This window comes from Copadichromis virginalis, linkage group LG20 (assembly GCF_057382275.1).
Source record: "Copadichromis virginalis isolate Kocher_CV1m ecotype Utaka linkage group LG20, C_Virginalis_male_GT1.1, whole genome shotgun sequence".
NCBI lineage: Eukaryota > Metazoa > Chordata > Actinopteri > Cichliformes > Cichlidae > Copadichromis > Copadichromis virginalis.
In genome coordinates this window covers 27,891,226-27,910,675 of record NC_140637.1, presented here as the reverse complement: position 1 = coordinate 27,910,675, position 19,450 = coordinate 27,891,226, and the positions used below count along the sequence as shown (strand labels likewise).

Here is a 19,450-nt window from a genome sequence, read left to right as displayed (position 1 = left end):
AGGACAGGTGACAACCCTTGTTCACTGCTCGAGTCACTGTTTCCTTGCTCATCTTGTTGTTCATCTGATATTTGCTCATCTTGGGACTTCTGTTGGTTGTAATGTTGCTCTATTGTCTGCAACTCAGGTTCGTGTACCTATTCTGTTGTCCTGTAAGAAAGGGACAACAGGAAGGGGATTACATGAAGAGACAGAAAGATGTGAGGAAGCCTACATCTACAGAAGCGGTTTGAGGCTTTCCCAGTTGTTGTTCACCCACCTCAGATTTCAGGGTTTGAGGGATAATGCTGGTGGTACTATTTTGCTGTGGAAACCTTCAGACAACCTCACCCTCATCTTCACTCTCTATGTCCTTGTCTTGCTGTAGTAGATGTTGTTGAACTTCTCCCCCCCCCCCACCCCCACCCCCTTTTGTCTTAGGCTTTTACATCTTTTGTTTTGCTCCTGTCTGTGTGGTTTTTCTACAGGTAGGCTGTCACATGCAAGCAACAGGTTCCTGTGTACTGTGCGGCTTTTTCCTCCCCTCTCTGGCTTGATCTCATAAACTGGGATGTCAGGGCTTTTTTGATTCACCACCACATATACTGTGTCCTCCCAGTGTGACTGAAGCTTGCCTGGGCCTCCTTGCTCTTTGAGGCTGTGGAGCAGGACACTGTTCCCTGGGTGATGTTGAGCTCCGTAGATCTGACAGTTTATCTCTTGAAGCTTCTTTCTGGGCTGCCATAGATGCAGTCTCATAGGCCTCCTTCATTCGGGGTTGCCATTTTGTCACATACTCCACGTAGCTTAATTGCTGTTCCTGTGAAGGCAAGTTGAACAAGATGTCTAAAGGAAGTCTCGGAGTACGGCCAAACAACAAAGAGTACAGGAAAAATCCTGTAGCCTCATTCCGAGTGCAGTTGTAGGCGTGCACTACTTTTGCCAGTGACTACTTCCAGTCTGCCTTTTCAAGGTTAGTTAGTGTTCTCAACATGGACAATAAAGTTCTGTTGAAACGCTCCACTTGCCCATCCTTGTGGATGATATGGGGTAGTGTGAGAACCATGCAGACCACAGACTTTTTTGCAGCTGGGAAAACATGTGATTCTCAAATCCCCTGCCCATGTCATGGTGGATTCGTGCTGGGAAAGCAAAGTTCAGAGCAAAGTGATTGAAGACCTTATCCATATATACTATAGGACCTATAGTAGGACAGGAATTCTAGGACCCAACTCAGTTCCCCCACTGTGGATGGTGGTTTGTTTCTGAGAGCTTGTACAGAAACTATTTCCACTGTGTCCATGGTATATCCCTCTTCAGACACCATCCGACCAAGGAAACATACCTTTCTCTTGAAAATGTCACATTTCTGTAGGCTGAGTTTGATACCATGTTTTTGGTATCTCTGTAGGACAGCTCTGATGTGTTCAAGATTAGTATCAAATGAAGGAGAGTGGACTAGGTTGTCGTCCAAATATGGCTTACAGATTACATCCCGCAGGCCCCTTAAACAGTCCTCCATGCTCCGCTGAACTCTGCGGGGGCTGAGCTGAGGCCAAAGGGTATGCAGTTACACTGGTATAAGCCCCAAGGTGTGATGAAGGCTGTCAGGGTCCAGGAACCCCTGATGGTATGCTTTCCCCTGATCCAGAACAGAGAACCAGGAGCTGCCATGAAGGGAATCTAGCATGTCCTGAATTCTGGGAATTGGGTGCGTGTCTGGTACTGACTTCCGGTTGAATTCCCTGTAATCACAGCACAATCTCAGTTCACCTGACTTTTTCTGAACGCAGACAATTGGAGATGAGTAGGGTGACCTGGACTCTGAAATCCATCCATGGTTCAGCAGATCTTGAAGATAGTCTTTGACCTCTTGGTGCAGAGGTTTTGGCATGGATATGTAGGTCTTTCGAACAGGTGTTGTGTCATGCAATGTGATGTGCATGTTTAAGCTGGGGATGCACCCAACATCTTTATCATCATAAGCAAAAGCATGACATTCCTCTCTTAACAGCTGTCTCACAGTTTGTTGTTCATTTTTACTGAGATGGTCCATCTTAACTGGTGGGTCCCACTGAGGCGGCTTATGGCTGGAGGAGGGTGTGTTAATATCCTCATTTACCTGTATAGGAGACTGTGAAGAAATCTGCTCCACCGAGTCTTGCGTCTTTTCAGGGGTGATGGGGTACACTGCTTTTATTTCTTCCAGATGTCCTAGAACAGTGTGAGGAATTAAGTTGACAAGACCCTCAGGCAACTCTGATGGTTCATTTGGGACAAACAACAGACTCTGTCCTGAAAACTGCGCTCCAATATGTGCACGGACATATGTCGTGGTAATCTGTTCAGCAGCCAGACATCGTCCTCTCTTTCCTGCCAGTACTGTGCCCAAACTTTGGCTTTGGTCTGGTGACTGCAATAGTTTTAGCACTGATTTAGCAGTGTTTACCAATACTGACATGCTCTGGCAGATTTTTTGAATGTTGCGTGATCTTGGTTGACACTTGCCCCATTTACGCACAACTTCCTCTATTACATTAAATCCAGTAATGGGCAGTTGAGCAACACTGGGGTCACTGGATACAAGCATTGGAGCTAGAAGACAATTTTCAGGGTTACAGTCCAAATAGAATTCTGTCTCTATCCACCCATCATATGGGATTTCACTATCATAAGCTGCTAAAGCGACAGGAGGTTCTGTTCCCAAAACCTCAGCAAGTGGCCTGAGGTGGTAGGTGTTGTTTTTGCCACTCATTCTTAATAAGACTTGCCTGAGCTCCGGTGTCCCACAGGGCCTCTACTGGTGCCTTATCCAGGTGACACTGAACTGTACATCTTTTCCCAGTGAGACTGATGAGCTTGGTTTGCTGTTTTCAGGGTATATAACCATTAGATGTGTCGCTTGTCAATTTGTTGCTGTTTGGCTCTTTGGAGGGAGTTTGAGTGTGTGTAGAGTCATTTTGTGGTGCTTGTTGATGCGAGATGTTTTGCACAGAGACAGGATTTATCTGGGACCTGGATGATGAGTGGGCTACTGTGGGATGTAGCTCAGTAGCCCGCTCCTGTTTCCTGTCTAAACCCTTGAGACAGGTGACCCTCCTGACCACAACGGTAGCAGTGTCTACAGAGGTCACCAAGCTGAGCCTCTCTGCACATTTGACAACCTCTTGCACGAACACATAAGGAACACATCTGAGACTTGTTCTCGATGCCCAAAATACTCAGGGGTGCCGCACTGACTTAGTCAAAACCAGTGAAATTTTGTACAGTGGGATTACAATTACAACAAAGATGCATGCGTGTAGAGCTGGTTTATTTAAAACATTTTTAAGATTTCTAACATATGGCAAACTTGTTAAACTTTATCAGACTGTGTCACAGGGATTCTGCCACTCCTTGATTTCGGCCAATTAAAGATCTGGCGAGTTCGCTGGAGCAGCTGTTGGAATCGAGTAGGGAAATCCTTTACATGGAGGTAAACCAGGGGAGTCAAAACACTGTTCAAACACACAATTCCACGACTTATCTGGTGAGCCCCAAAGACTCCCTCATCCCAATCTGGACATTTCCCCTGTTTTGACAAAACTCTTGAATAAAGGCTGAGGTTCTTGAAAATATGATAGGGGATGTAACAAACCGAGAAGAGAAGGCACAAGATGAATAATAACTTTAAAACTCGTTTTTTCACCACCTCCTTTATGGTATTTGCATGACAGAGAACAAGAGTCACATGTCCATAGCAGCCAAGTAAAATAAGGAGTGGCATAACAAACCCAGTCAATGTCCAACCCACACTGTATTTCAGATAATCCTCCACATACTCGTTAGAGGTGGTATGGTAGCATTTTTCAGTTTTATTTGGTGAGATTTTGGAGAAGAAGATATCTGGAAGACTTTGAGCACTCACCAACAGCCAAACCAAAACTGAGATAGCCATAGAGTGAGTCACAGTTATTCTCCCCATCATCCTCATTGGATGGACAATAGCCAGGTACCTGTACACACTTATACAGGTGAGGAATCCAATGCTGCCGTATAAATTCAAGTTGAAGCAGAATCTTGTGATCTTGCAGAAGGCATCTCCAAATATCCATTTACTGTCCATAAAGTAGTACGCTGACAAAAATGGGAGTGTTAGCAGGAACAAAAAATTAGCAACTCCAAGGTTCAGAAGGAACAGATTAATGTGTCGAAGTTTCTTCTTTTTTTGCAGCAGAGACTTTAGTCCCAATCCATTTCCTCCCAGACCAACAATCATAACAAAGGCATAAATGGCAGGTAGAATTTTGTGTTCATGGAGTTTTAAGTTGCCTGAAGTACAGGATCTGTTATTCATTGTGCTTCTAAAGTAAAGTCTGCACAATCTTCCCCCTTCATGGAGAGTTCTATGTCATAAAGTGAAAGAAAACACACCCTTTTTTATTTTTTTACAATTTATATGTCATGTTCAACCTTGAAACCCTGCACACTGAAGCATAAGACTGAGATCTAAAGTAAATGCAACACGTCTAATAGATATGTATGCAATCTTAATCTTGCCTTTGGGCCTTGTTTGGAATGTGAAAGTTATGAATTAAAGTTGCTACTACCCTTTGTCTAGAATTGTAACAGGCTGCGAACACATTAGGAAACTCAGGTGTTTAAACCTGTGATAATTCTGAGTTTCTTGTAATAAAGCAATGCCTGCATGTTGTTTTTTGAGCTGGTTAAATATCTTTGACCTCTTTCCCCTGTGCGTAATGATGTAATGATGTAATGATGAACGCTGCGTGTTCCGCTTAGATGGGTGAAGAGAATGGAAAAACATCACTTGTTTGTAAATAAAAAGAAGAAAAATGTGTGGCGAGAGGCTCCATAAGTCTGATTATGTGTGAGCATATTAACTAATATGACCAGGAGTGTATGAGCTTGAGTGTGCGTGACCTATATGTCCCTGTGAGGCTGTGGTGAATGTGCTCCCGTTAATCACATATGTGTGTGTGATCATGCTGTGTGAGTGTGTAGAAATAGAGGGTGTTGTTTGTGGTTGCATAGGGAAACAGGTGATCCATGCAGTGAAAGAAAGAAGGGCGTAAAAACAAGCAAGGAGAAGGATGAGCTGGAGGGATGAAAGAGAAGACAGAGAGAGAGAGAAAAAAACAAAAATAAAAAAAAAAGTAAAAGTAAAAATAAATAAAAATAAACCGGAAACATTCCGGTTCAGGTGTTAGCGGAGAGTGACGGTGTTTTAGCTGTTATGGAATAGCACTGAATTAGCGTTCTGTGATTCTGTGACTCTTGAAATGCACTACACCAACAATTTAATACACACCCTGGTGTGTAATTTAAGACATAAGAGATTTCTAAAAGTAAATACTGTACTGTAAACATGAGGTTGACAGTAGGCCGACAAAGAATGTCCTTGTCCTTGTCTAAAAGGCTAGCAGTCAGTATTAATACATGTAAATCTCATTTTAGCAAATGGTATTCGGTTCAGTTCAATACTTTCGTGTCTTGGTTCGATATTTTTTCGATACAAAAAAATGTTCATGCCTTTTTTAATTTGTAATTGATTAAAATTATACATGTTTCTTTTAACTCGAGAAATCACTCATATGTGGAAAAGCTATACTGTACCCTTCTTCTGGGGTATATTCTCAGCAGCATATTAAACATATCAGGCCCCCTTAAAAGGAACTACTCTCTGAAGAACCTCCCCTCACACTCATCTTCTGGAGTGCTAGCACTTAGTTGTAACGGGGCTCAAGTACTCTCAGCCTTTCCTGAAACCCGTTGTTTTCTACAACAGAAAATAGTCGCATGTCGACAGCTATAAAAGTAGCCATTGCCCTGTTTCTTTTGCCCTCTAAGAATCATGTGCTAACGGCTGTCTCGGGTAAAGTTTGTAGCATGCGTGCTTGTCTGTTTCCACCGATGTAATTGAGCATTGCCTGGCACGTCCGACTTACTGTTTTGTCCACGCTTACCATCAGGGTCATGCTTCACATGAAAACCAAAATAGTTCCAAACGCCAGATCTCAATGATGGTAGAGGAGGTTCAATTTCGGGTAGCGTTGAGGCAGTTGCCATGTTGCAACGAGCTTAACTTCTGTCTCGCTAGCATGAGTGAATGCGTATGGGTACTCAGTGGATCTGAGCTCGACAGTGCAGCCTAGGCAGAGTAGTCGAACGCAGATCCACTGAGCTCTCAACACAGACAGCATCGTCAGAGGAAAAGTTGATAAAATAAATTAAAAATTCAGCATTGCTCAATACATATGCGTGCCGAACCAAAAGCACTGTATTGAACCATTCAATACAGATACATTGTAGCACCCCTAAGATATATATATTCATTCCTTCTAGTTAACATTTCACTTATGATTTTACATTATGCACTTTTATGCTAATTTAATTCCTTGTTTGTTCTGTATATGCTGCTTCTCCCATGTATCAGTGACAGTTATCTGCTTGCATACCTAGTACTTGCTTTGGTCCTATTTCTATTATCTTCCTTTTACTCTCTATGTTACTTATTAAGCACCTTGGTATACCCTTGGTTTTAAGTGTGCTTTATAAATAAAGTTTATTATTATTATAAAACATCATAAAATTGCTCACCCAACCTGTCGGCAGTTTTATGATTGAAACAAAAGGTTAAAGTCTCCCTCTGTTTGGAGTTTAAATGTGAAAGCAAAAGTTCTCTGAAAGCATGGTGGAAGTTTCTAAAAATGACTTCATTAATCTCATGCAAACATACACTAATCTGGAACAACTGTGACATCATACAGAACATTAATATGATTACCTTCCCAGATTGGAGTTGTCAAGGAATGAAATACTTACAACATATATTAGAATGAACAGACTTTATTTCATTTGACAGACTAGTTGTACAGTATGGGATTAACAAGAAAAGAATGTGAAAGTAAAATTTTGTCTTTAAATAAAAGTCTTTAAATTAAATTGAAGACTTTAAATACATTTTTTTAAAATAGTCAATTAAACATTTTACATTTTTAAGTTCAAAAAGATGGAGAGAAATACATAAAAAAATATTATAGTTAGAAATCCATCAATTACTTTCTTAGAAAGGATAACTCTTTACTGTCATTTACAGTTCAAAAAATGTTATGACTTATAAAAATAATGAATCTAGGGTGTGTGTGTGTGTGTGTGTGTGTGTGTGTGTGTGTGTGTGTGTGTGTGTGTGTGTGTGTGTGTGTGTGTGTGTGTACCCTTGCCTAGAGCAGTATACATCAAATACTATACATTAGAATTCCAGAGCAAACTAAAAGCCAAATATTGTGTATCTTATGTCAAATATGAATCACACGTTCACTGCCAAGCTGACTTATAGTAGGCATGAAACAAAAGTTAATGTTGATTAAATTTCACCAACACTGTTCTACTGCTATACAAACGCAATAATCCAGCAGATGTTTTTTATGGGAAATTATTTTGCTGTACACATAACCTACACAAATCTAAAGAAAAGTGGTTACTAACCTGAAAACTGTGTCAGTGAACATAAAATAAATGATACTAATCTGCCAGCGCTCTTTCCTGATCTTTGCTTAAATTAAAAGTGTCACGGTCCTGGGTCTGTGACCCAGCATTTCTATGGCAGGTTAAGAAGCAGTTCCTTGTGTTAGTTACTATAGCTATTCCTCTGTTTAGCATTTGTTGAGATCACCTTAGCTTTCTTATCTGGTCTTTAGTTTCTGTTGTCTTGCCTCCAATCCCCTACGCATGTGTAGTCATGTCTCAGTGGTTGTTTATATTTTCAATGTGACAAAAAAAAATGTTGCTGTAAAGGATTTGAATAATGCAATTTTCAATAATGCAATTTTCAATGCAGGGCAACAGAAGAACAACAAACACAGAAACAAAGCTTTTTTATTTATAAATCCATTTGAGCCAAAACCGTTATCCCGAAAAAGATAGTATAGACAGTATAATACGTAAAACAGTCTTTACACTCTACTCTAAAAGACAAAGTCAAAGTCACTAATTACTGTTAAGATATTGTTGTGGTCACTGTTTGTTCCACGGGTACACTGCCGTATTCTGACACAAACAAACGAGTAAATGTCTGACGAAACTGCTGAAGCAGCTGTTGGAGCTGAGCAGGAATATCCATGACATGGAGGTAAACCAGGGGGTTCAAAACACTATTCAGACACACAAGACCACGACTGATCTGATGAGCACAGAAGACTGTCTTATCCCATGATGGATACTTCTTGTTGGTTGAAAAAAGTACTCTTGAATAAAGGCTAAGGTTCTTAAAAATATGGTAGGGGATGTAACAGACCGAGAAGAGCAAAATCAAAATGAACATCAACTTTAAGCTTCTTTGTTTCACCACCTTATTAATGGTATTTTTGCGCCAGAGAACAAGAGTCACATGTCCATAGCAGCCAAGAAAAATAAGGAAAGGCATAACAAACCCAGTCAATGTCCAACCCACACTGTATTTCAGATAATTCTCAACATACTCTGTAGAGGTGGTATGGTGACATTTTTCAGTTCTATTTGTTGAGTTTTTGGGAAAGAGCACGTCTGGAAGACTTTGAGCACTCACCAACAGCCAAACCATGACTGAGATAACCACAGAATTACGGACAGTGATCCTTCTCTTTGCTTTCATCGGATGGACAATAACCAGGTACCTGTACACACTTATACAGGTGAGGAATCCAATGCTGCCGTATAAATTCAAGTTGAAGCAGAATCTTGTGATCTTGCAGAAGGCATCTCCAAATATCCATTTATTCCTCATAAAATAGTATGCTGACAAAAATGGGAGAGTTGGCAGGAACAAAAAATTAGCAACTCCAAGGTTCAGAAGAAACACATTAATGTGTCCAAGAATTTTCCATTTCTGAAGTAAGGACCTCACCGCCCATCCGTTAGCTCCCAGACCAATGATAAAAACAAAGGTGTAAACAGCAGGCAGAGTTACATGTTCATAGTCTGAATGAAAGAAGGAAGTTTTATTAGTTGCTATTCCTGACATGTTGTCCACACAACCTCTCTCCTTTGTAGCAGAATTAAAAGTGAAAGAAGTGAAGGGACAGCAAATGCACTTGTTGTTGCTTGAAGCCCTAAATGTTGAGTTTCAGGTTTCAGAGCTGAGATAAACATCTTTGCATCATCCCGTAACCCTCTGATTTGTTTTGATAGATCTGAACCTTTGGAATGTGGCCTCCTGTTCCTGTGGCCATTTGCTTTTTTATGAACCTTATCTTTATTCCTGTTATTGTAGCCTGTTACCCCATGATCAGTGACAAAACCCTTTTAACTTTTACCTTTTTGTTCTTTGTATGTAATTAGCAACCCTTCCACTACTCTCTGTTACCCTTCTGGTATAAATAACAGTGGTCTGGTTTACCCACTCATACCCACTCTCTGTGTCTGTAAATCCATCTTATAAAGGTATACTTTGATAAGCACACCACCACAGCAAACAAAAGGAAAAAGGACCTGAAGTCAGATTTTTTTCTTCAACACATCTCATGCATCTAATTCCTTGCTTTTTCACAAAGACTGTAGATTATTTTATCTTTTTAAAAACACTGCATGAAAATATAAAATCCATCATTGTGGATAACTTTTTTGTCTTTTTTGTTTAAGTAATGAAGTAACAGCACTTTATGATATGTTAAATAAATAAAACTCAGTGTGCTTAACACAGAAAATAAAGACAGATTTGTCTTTAAACTTCCTACAAGAAATGAAAACAGTAAAACCAAAGAAAAAACAATAACTGAAAGCACTCTTAGTAGACTGAGATCTATTTCTGGGAACATGTAAAACATCTGAATCTGATCCTTGAGAGGTCTGACTGAGCTGTAGACAGTGAGCAAGTCAGAGATGTACTTGGAACGATGGTACAGCCCCCACAGAGTCCTGATCTCAACATCATCGAGTGTGTCTGAGATTGCATGAAGAGACAGAAAGATGTGAGGAAGCTTACATCCACAGAAGATCTGTGGTTAGTTCTCCAAGATGATTGGAACAACCTACCAGTCGAGTTCGTTCAAAAACTGTGTGCAAGTGTGCCTAGCAGTATATGCTGTTTTGAAGGCAAAGGGTGGTCACACCAAATATTGATTTGTCTTAGCTTTCTCTTTTGTTCATTCACTTGATGAAAATAAAAGATTAGCACTTCCATTTTTGAAAGCATTCTTTGTTTACAGCATATTTTTTTTCACCTGCCTAAAACCTTTGCACAGTGCCGTATGTATGGATTTATTATGTGTTGTGCATTGTTTATGTTATGAAACGGCTGTGTGCAGGCAGGAAAAGGACCCAAAGTGCAGACACTCAGAGGCAAAACGTGAACTCCAAAAAGGTAACACAACTGAGACTCCAAGGGTGGCGGGCGGGCTGCACAGCAAGATGAGGGTAGATCACAGTAAAGACACAGAGAAACACGGGGCTTAAATACACAGAGGGAGCAATCAGGGAATGGGAAACAGGAGGGAAACACAGCTGGGGCAAATCAGGCCTAACGAGACAAAGGAATTAAAACCAGACACATTAACATGAGACACGGACTTTCAAAGTAAAACAGGAAACATAACACAGAGACGCATGACTTGACACAAGGATACAGCAGACAGGGGAGACAGCAACTATGGATCACAGACAGAAAACCAGAACACTAAAACTCTAACAAAACCCACACAGAAAACCTAAACTAAGAATAAACCTATAAACCATAAGGCACAGCTAGAATATAATGAAATAAACTAAATCAAAGAACCAAAAACACAAAACACTGGGTCGACGACCCAGGCACCCTAACAGTTTAGTCTTCTAGCTTGGTATTATTTTCCACTGCTCCCTACTTTAGTTATCCACGTTTCTATTTCCTAGTTCATTGTCTGATTTGGTTGGTTCTCTTTCACGTCCAGTCTGTCTCTGTCTCATCTGTGTGTACGTGTGTCAGTTGTGTGTTGTCAGTTTGCTCATCACGTCTTTCATCTCTGTGTTCTCTGCTTGTCTCTTCCTGTTTTACTTTGTTAGTCTCCGTCTGCATGAGTAGTTCTTAAACCTTTGCAATATAAGTTAAAAAAAATAATCTATAAATCTTAAATCAACATGAACACTTCAACACAAGACCAACTGGGGCAAGAAGCCTCTACTATACTACATGCACTTGTGTATGATATTGCCCTTCTCTCCTTTTGGGTGGCAAAATTCTAAAAATTATTTATTTTTTCTATACTATTGTAGGATCTTTACATTATAATATAAAACACCTTGAGGCAACTGTTGGTGTTGTGTTGATTTTTTGTTTAATTTTTGATCATGTAAACAGTATACAAAAGTTTGTTTAGGAAAGAAAAGAAAAAATGCAATACAAAATAAAGCTAAATACAATAAACATATATAATTTAGACACTACATAAAGTACAGGTCATTATCATTTCAGCATATTTTGCCACAAAGGTAAGATAATGACATTACTGTTTAACTATAGTGTTATGAGGGTCTTGGTGGCCTCTCATAATAAGCCAAGGGGTGTGGGTGAAAGCGTGTCATAGATATTAGCTGATTAGATGATTAGCTGTACCAATTCTAGGCACTGCTGTCTATGTAACATCATTTTACCAGGATGCTTTACATGGAAAATAAAGGATCTTTACTTATGTATCGCATCTTTATTTATTGATTGCATTTAGCAGGAGGTGCTGTAATCATGCCACAGTTGTCCATTTCAAGGATCACAAGATATTTGCATCAGAAATAAAATATTGTTATTAAGTGGCTGCTAATGTTGACTTAGTCAAAACCAGTGGAATTTTACACAGTGTGAATACAATTACAACAAAGATGCATGTGTGTAGAGCTGGTTATGTAAAACATTTTTAAGATTTCTAACATATGGCAAACTTGTTAAACTTCATCAGACTGTGTCACAGGGATTCTGCCACTCCTTGATTTCGGCCAATTAAAGATCTGGCGAGTTCGCTGGAGCAGCTGTTGGAATCGAGTAGGGAAATCCTTTACATGGAGGTAAACCAGGGGAGTCAAAACACTGTTCAAACACACAATTCCACGACTTATCTGGTGAGCCCCAAAGACTCCCTCATTCCAATCTGGACATTTCCCCTGTTTTGACAAAACTCTTGAATAAAGGCTGAGGCTCTTGAAAATATGATAGGGGATGTAACAAACCGAGAAGAGAAGGCACAAGATGAATAACAACTTTAAAACTCGTTTTTTCACCACCTCCTTTATGGTATTTGCATGACAGAGAACAAGAGTCACATGTCCATAGCAGCCAAGTAAAATAAGGAGTGGCATAACAAACCCAGTCAATGTCCAACCCACACTGTATTTCAGATAATCCTCCACATACTCGTTAGAGGTGGTATGGTAGCATTCTTCAGTTTTATTTGGTGAGATTTTGGAGAAGAAGATATCTGGAAGACTTTGAACACTCACCAACAGCCAAACCAAAACTGAGATAGCCACAGAGTGAGTCACAGTTATTCTCCCCATCATCCTCATTGGATGGACAATAGCCAGGTACCTGTACACACTTATACAGGTGAGGAATCCAATGCTGCCGTATAAATTCAGGTTGAAGCAGAATCTTGTGATCTTGCAGAAGGCATCTCCAAATATCCATTTACTGTCCATAAAGTAGTACGCTGACAAAAATGGGAGTGTTAGCAGGAACAAAAAATTTGCAACTCCAAGGTTCAGAAGGAACAGATTAATGTGTCGAAGTTTCTTCTTTTTCTGCAGCAGAGACTTTAGTCCCAATCCATTTCCTCCCAGACCAACAATCATAACAAAGGCATAAATGGCAGGTAGAATTTTGTGTTCATGGAGTTTTAAGTTGCCTGAAGTACAGGATCTGTTATTCATTGTGCTTCTAAAGTAAAGTCTGCACAATCTCCCCCCTTCATGGAGAGTTATATGTCATGAAAGTGAAAGAAAACACACCCTATTTTTGTTTTTTTTGTTTTAACAATTTATACGTCATGTTCAAGCTTGAATTCCTGCCCACTGAAGCATAAGACTGAGATCGCAAGTAAATGCAACATGTCTAATAGATATGCATGCAATCTTAATCTTGCCTTTGGGCATTGTTTGGAATATGAAAGCAAGCAGCATATTGTTTTTGTATTTTTACTATATTTTTCAATAAATCTAAAAATGAACATCCTCACATTTTCACACAAGTTCTCAAAGTACACAAAGACACTTAAACCAAAACAAAGAAATGCAGAAATATAATATTTGAGGCCTGTCTGGTGGTGGCATGCAAGAGTGGGCAGGCATGGAATCCTAAAATTCACCAGGTGTTGCAAATGCTTTTGCAGGATAGTCAGTGTCAACAAGAACTCGTATTACTAGATGTAAACGGGAAGCTTAGGTCTCTTCCACAGAACAAGATTAAATTATTTGGAAAAGAAGATGGGGGAGGAGATAGACTGATAGTAGGTGTATCAGCTGGCATGTGTGGGGAAACCACAGTAAACAAGTGGTGGAGAGGTTGGAGGGAGTGCACAATAGAAAAGGTGAAAACTGAATCCTTCAGTGACTATAGTTGCTATGAGGTAGTGACCTGATAAAAAATTATTAGGTTTCATGATTTTGACAGACCTCGCTTTTCTTGTTCACCCTGACAACTTTGTGCTTTTTTTGCAGTCTTTCATGGCTAAACAACTGTAAATTATCACTTTTACAGTTGCCAAAATATTTATCAAAATAAAAAATGATAGATTGTTTTTAACTGTTTAACTATTAGTTTCATGTGAGTCAATATTACTTATTCTGAATCAGTAATAGATTATAATAAATCAGTAATGTTTAAGGTTTTGAAATGAAGCTTATTCCCAAGTTCAATAAGAAAGTTCTATGGCCACACATGTGTCAGCTCCTGGGTGCTGACGCCTAAATGTAAGCTTTATCAGACTTTCCCACGCTGTCAAGCCGCTTGTGTCATCACTGGTTGTTGTGTGGTGTTAGTTCAGCAAGCATTACACACACACGCAGGTAGGAACAGAGGATTACCGGAGTTGACTCCTTTCTTTATTTTTCTTTTTTCTTCTTCAAAACCACAACCAGAACAACATACTCACTAGCGCCCTCTAGCGCTTCTGGTAAATGCATCTACAGAACAAATGCAATAGTATGTGTGGACACAACACTGGTCTAGTCCAATCACCTTCTCGCTGCTTTCTCCAAGCCAATCGGCATTCATGGTGCATACTTTAGATTTATCTGTGAATCTCTTTCTCTTTCACAGAGGTCCTGCTCTAAACCCTGTCACAGCTGGGGTTCCGTTCTGCTCGCCGTTGGAGTCAAAGTCATGTTAATTGTTTCTAATGATCTGTCCTTATTGAAATATTCACCAGGTGTTGCAAATGCTTTTGCAGGATAGTCAGTGTCAACAAGAACTCGTATTACTAGATGCAAACAGGAAGCTTAGGTCTCTTCCACAGAGCAAGATTAAATTATTTAGAAAAGGGGTGTATCAGCTGGCATGTGTGGGGAAACCACAGTAAACAAGTGGTGGAGAGGTTGGAGGGAGTGTGCAATAGAAAAGAAAAAACTGACTCTGTGTGTGTGTGTGAGTTGATTAGTCAGAGAAAAATATTAAAATATTTTATTACAAAGAGTTCTGAGCAATTTTTCAGTTGCCATCTTTAAATATTTACAGTGGGGCAAAAAAGTATTTAGTCAGCCACCGATTGTGCAAGTTCCCCCACTTAAAATGATGACAGAGGTCAGTAATTTGCACCAGAGGTACACTTCAACTGTGAGAGACAGAATGTGAAAAAAAAAAAAAAATCCATGAATCCACATGGTAGGTTTTGTAAAGAATTTATTCGTAAATCAGGGTGGAAAATAAGTATTTGGTCAATAACAAAAATACAACTCAATACTTTGTAACATAACCTTTGTTGGCAATAACAGAGGTCAAACGTTTACTATAGGTCTTTACCAGGTTTGCACACACAGTAGCTGGTATTTTGGCCCATTCCTCCATGCAGATCTTCGCGAGAGCAGTGATGTTTTGGGGCTGTTGCCGAGCAACACGGACTTTCAACTCCCGCCACAGATTTTCTATGGGGTTGAGGTCTGGAGACTGGCTAGGCCACTCCAGGACTTTCAAATGCTTCTTACGGAGCCACTCCTTTGTTGCCCGGGCGGTGTGTTTTGGATCATTGTCATGTTGGAAGACCCAGCCTCGTTTCATCTTCAAAGTTCTCACTGATGGAAGGAGGTTTTGGCTCAAAATCTCACGATACATGGCCCCATTCATTCTGTCCTTAACATGGATCAGTCGTCCTGTCCTCTTGGCAGAAAAACAGCCCCATAGCATGATGTTTCCACCCCCATGCTTCACAGTAGGTATGGTGTTCTTGGGATGCAACTCAGTATTCTTCTTCCTCCAAACATGACGAGTTGAGTTTATACCAAAAAGTTCTACTTTGGTTTCATCTGACCACATGACATTCTCCCAATCCTCTGCAGTATCATCCATGTGCTCTCTGGCAAACTTCAGACGGGTCTGGACATGCACTGGCTTCAGCAGCGGAACACGTCTGGCACTGCGGGATTTGATTCCCTGCCATTGTAGTGTGTTACTGATGGTGACCTTTGTTTTTTGTTTTTTTTTGCCTGTCCCATTTGGTTCTTTAGCCATCAGAATTGTTGTCTGAAGACCAACAAGGATACCCAATGGATTTACTTTGCCAAATGGATCATCGTGGCATTGCCGTATTGGTCCATTTGATCGATCTTTGTTTTTATTATTTATCCATCCATCCATTCGCTTCCGCTTATCCTTTTCAGCGTCGCGGGGGGCGCTGGAGCCTATCCCAGCTGTCATAGGGCGAGAGGCAGGGTACACCCTGGACAGGTCGCCAGTCTGTCGCAGGGCTAACACATAGAAACAGACAACCATTCGCACTCACATTCACACCTAGTGGCAATTTGGATTATCCAATTAACCTATCCCCACAAGTTGCATGTCTTTGGACGGTGGGAGGAAGCCGGAGTACCCGGAGAGAACCCACGCAAACACGGGGAGAACATGCAAACTCCACACAGAAAGACCCCGGCCTGATGGTGGAATTGAACTCAGGACCTTCTTGCTGTGCGGCAACAGTGCTAACCACCGTGCCACCGTGCTGCCGTTTTTATTATTTATTATATTTTATTTTCAGATGTTACAGACGGGACAGACATGAGTGAGGGATAGGAAAGGGAGAAAGAAAGAGGAAGGAAAAGAAAAACAGAAAGGGAGAGGGACAGTGAGAAAGGGGGGGAGAAAAAAAAATCTCCTGGATCACCTGTTGAGAGAAGAAGAATAGAAAAAAAGCAAAAAAACAACAACCCCAAAGCAACATACTAAACACAACACCATCGCATTAATCTAGCTAAGTGTAAACAGCAGTAAATACTAAATATTCAATGTTGTTGTGCAGCACGCAGGACAGACAGCGCACAATGTGCTTTGAAGTAGCAGCCAAGAAAGGTGTAATTTAAGTCTACGAGCAGTGAACACCCGTGTGCATACCTGTGTGGATCAGCGCGCTTGTATTCAAATGGTTTCCACATGTAATGGTCTGCAAGAGGATGTAGCGAGCCATAGCCCCGTCCCCCAGGGCATGAAGCAGGCATGGAGATGGTGACCTTTGTTACTTTGGTCCCAGCTCTCTGCAGGTCATTCACCAGGTCCCCCCGTGTGGTTCTGGGATCTTTGCTCACCGTTCTCATGATCATTTTGACCCCACGGGATGAGATCTTGCGTGGAGCCCCAGATCGAGGGAGATTATCAGTGGTCTTGTATGTCTTCCATTTTCTGATGATTGCTCCCACAGTTGATTTTTTCACACCAAGCTGCTTGCCTATTGTAGATTCACTCTTCCCAGTCTGGTGCAGGTCTACAATACTTTTCCTGGTGTCCTTCGAAAGCTCTTTGGTCTTGGCCATGGCGGAGTTTGGAGTCTGACTGTTTGAGGCTGTGGACAGGTGTCTTTTATACAGATGATGAGTTCAAACAGGTGCCATTCATACAGGTAACGAGTGGGGGACAGAAAAGCTTCTTACAGAAGACGTTACAGGTCTGTGAGAGCCAGAGATTTTCCTTGTTTGAGGTGACCAAATACTTATTTTCCACCCTAATTTACAAATAAATTCTTTACAAATCCTACCATGTGAATTCATGGATTTTTTTTTCACATTCTGTCTCTCACAGTTGAAGTGTACCTCTGGTGCAAATTACTGACCTCTGTCATCATTTTAAGTGGAGGAACTTGCACAATCGGTGGCTGACTAAATACTTTTTTGCCCCACTGTATTAGAACTGCATTTGCATTGCCGCTGTGCAACATGTGCATGCAATATGAGAACAGAAAAGCAAAGTTTCGTTAGAGAATAAATTAAATATATTGTCAAAATATTTTGTTTTTTATCTGGTTTAAAGAAAAATCTGTTTTATATGATTTATGTTATTTTCTTTCACTAGAACGCACTGTGTGAACTCATGCGGTCTTCTTTTAAAAAAGATGCAAGTACAAGCCATATGAACCCATTCACAAAGCAGTTGTACTCTATGCTCTTAGGTCTTTTTATCTGTATACACACACTTATACACCAATGACCCAGGGGCTGCTTGTGAGTGTTTTAACTACTAACCACAACTTGTTAATGATTGCACTGAAAAATAAATCATGATAATCATCTCCCAGTGCTCTGCCCTGACCTTATTGTGTGCAAGTGTTGCTGTTGTGATATATGTGAATAAATGTGGATAAGAGTATATTTACATCAAAAATCTAATGTCATTAGGAACTGGCTGTTGATTTTTTTTCTCAGTCACAGCTTTAGTCATTCTCTGTTGACATTAGCTTCCTTTCACAGATCTGTCATAACACAGACACATGGAGCTGTTTCCTCTGAATCCATAGTTTATTTAAAACATTGTATAATATAGTATAAAAAAGAATGTAATAAATAAATAAAAAGGACAGCAAATGAACAGTGTAGCTGTTAAGCACAGCAGTAAAAGATGAGATCAAAGTCAACAATGAACTAGTCTTGTGTATACTGTGTCGCCTGCACACTGCCATATCTTGATACAGTCAGACGATTTAACATATGACAAGATCGCAGGAGAAGCTTATTGAACTGAGTAGAAATATCTGTGATATGGAGGTAAACCAGGGGGTTCAAAACACTGTTCAGACACACAAGACCACGACTTATCTGATGAGCACTGAAGACTCCATTATTCCATGTAGGGCATTGCCCCTTTTCTAATAATCCTCTTGCATGAAGGTTGAGGTTCCTAAAAATATGATATGGGATGTAACAAACTGAGAAGAGAAGAATCAAAATAAACAACAACTTTAAGCTTCTTTGTTTTACTTCCTTGTCAATGGTATTACTTTGGCAGAGAACCAAAATCACATGTCCATAGCAGCCAAGTAGGATAAGGAACGGGATGCAAAACCCAGTGAGTGTCTGTCCAAGACTGTATGTCAGGTAATCCTCGACATACTTTGTAGAGGTGGTATGGTAGCATTTTGCGGTTTCATTTGTTTTGGTGGTGTTGTTTGTGGATGTTTTGAGGTAGAGCATGTCTGGAAGACTTTGAACACTCACCAACAGCCAAACCACAACTGAGATAACCACAGTGTTACGGACAGTCATCCTTCCCATCGCTTTCAGTGGATGGACAATAGCCAGGTACCTGTACACACTTATACAGGTGAGGAATCCAATGCTGCCGTATAAATTCAAGTTGAAGCAGAATCTTGTGATCTTGCAGAAGGCATCTCCAAATATCCAATTACTGTTCATAAAATAGTATGCTGACAAAAATGGTAGTGTTGGAAGGAACAAAAAATTGGCAATTCCAATGTTTAAAAGAAACACATTGTTTCCAACTTTCTTCTGTTTCTGCAGGATCGACTTCATCCCCCATCCATTAGCTCCCAGACCAATGATCAATACCATGGTGTAAATGGACGGTAGAATTTTGCGTTCGAAGTCATATTCAACAGAAGTACAATTATCAGGCATTGTGTGTCTGTACAACCTCACTCCTCTGTGGCAGAATTACAAATGAGGCAAGTGAAAGAAAACAAGTTCATAGAGTGATCGGTCATGTCCCTGCTTGTAAACCAGCACCGAGAAGCTGGAAAGAGATTCCTAATAATTGTGCAACACCTTGTGTATACATCCTTGTGAAACTGTCTGTTTGCTTGCTAGCGCACAAATACTGTTTACCTTTCTATCAATGCACCACACAAAAGCATGTTTGTTATTGTATTGTTATCATTTGTGTCATTCAAAACATTTTTTTAACTAAAACTTTCAGAAAAGATCGCATTTTCAAGTCCTAGACATTGAATGTTCATTATAACTTGGATTACAAGGTTATTTTTATTGCATGTAACATTCTGTGTGAAAGTTAGTTTAGCATATGAAATGCAGATGCATATTA

At 40.3% G+C, this 19,450-nt stretch overlaps 4 protein-coding genes across 4 annotated transcripts; all 4 read right to left on the bottom strand.

Annotated features, from left to right (window-relative positions):
* Window positions 1-3,307: 3,307 nt before the first annotated feature.
* On the bottom strand, window positions 3,308-4,316 carry LOC146685020 (P2Y purinoceptor 1-like). The gene has a single exon (XM_085443869.1). It carries the CDS (start codon window positions 4,313-4,315, stop codon window positions 3,335-3,337), a length of 981 nt encoding a protein of 326 aa, XP_085299995.1. The 5' UTR covers window position 4,316; the 3' UTR covers window positions 3,308-3,334.
* Window positions 4,317-7,840: 3,524 nt separating this feature from the next.
* Window positions 7,841-9,024, bottom strand: LOC146685019 (P2Y purinoceptor 1-like). Its single transcript, XM_085443450.1, has one exon. The coding sequence runs from the start codon at window positions 8,978-8,980 to the stop codon at window positions 7,979-7,981; it is 1,002 nt and encodes a 333-aa protein (XP_085299576.1). The 5' UTR covers window positions 8,981-9,024; the 3' UTR covers window positions 7,841-7,978.
* Window positions 9,025-11,216: 2,192 nt separating this feature from the next.
* On the bottom strand, window positions 11,217-12,860 carry LOC146685018 (P2Y purinoceptor 1-like). Its single transcript, XM_085443667.1, has one exon. The coding sequence runs from the start codon at window positions 12,847-12,849 to the stop codon at window positions 11,869-11,871; it is 981 nt and encodes a 326-aa protein (XP_085299793.1). The 5' UTR covers window positions 12,850-12,860; the 3' UTR covers window positions 11,217-11,868.
* Window positions 12,861-17,897: 5,037 nt separating this feature from the next.
* On the bottom strand, window positions 17,898-19,078 carry LOC146685017 (P2Y purinoceptor 1-like). Its single transcript, XM_085443698.1, has one exon. The coding sequence runs from the start codon at window positions 19,024-19,026 to the stop codon at window positions 18,034-18,036; it is 993 nt and encodes a 330-aa protein (XP_085299824.1). The 5' UTR covers window positions 19,027-19,078; the 3' UTR covers window positions 17,898-18,033.
* Window positions 19,079-19,450: the final 372 nt, after the last annotated feature.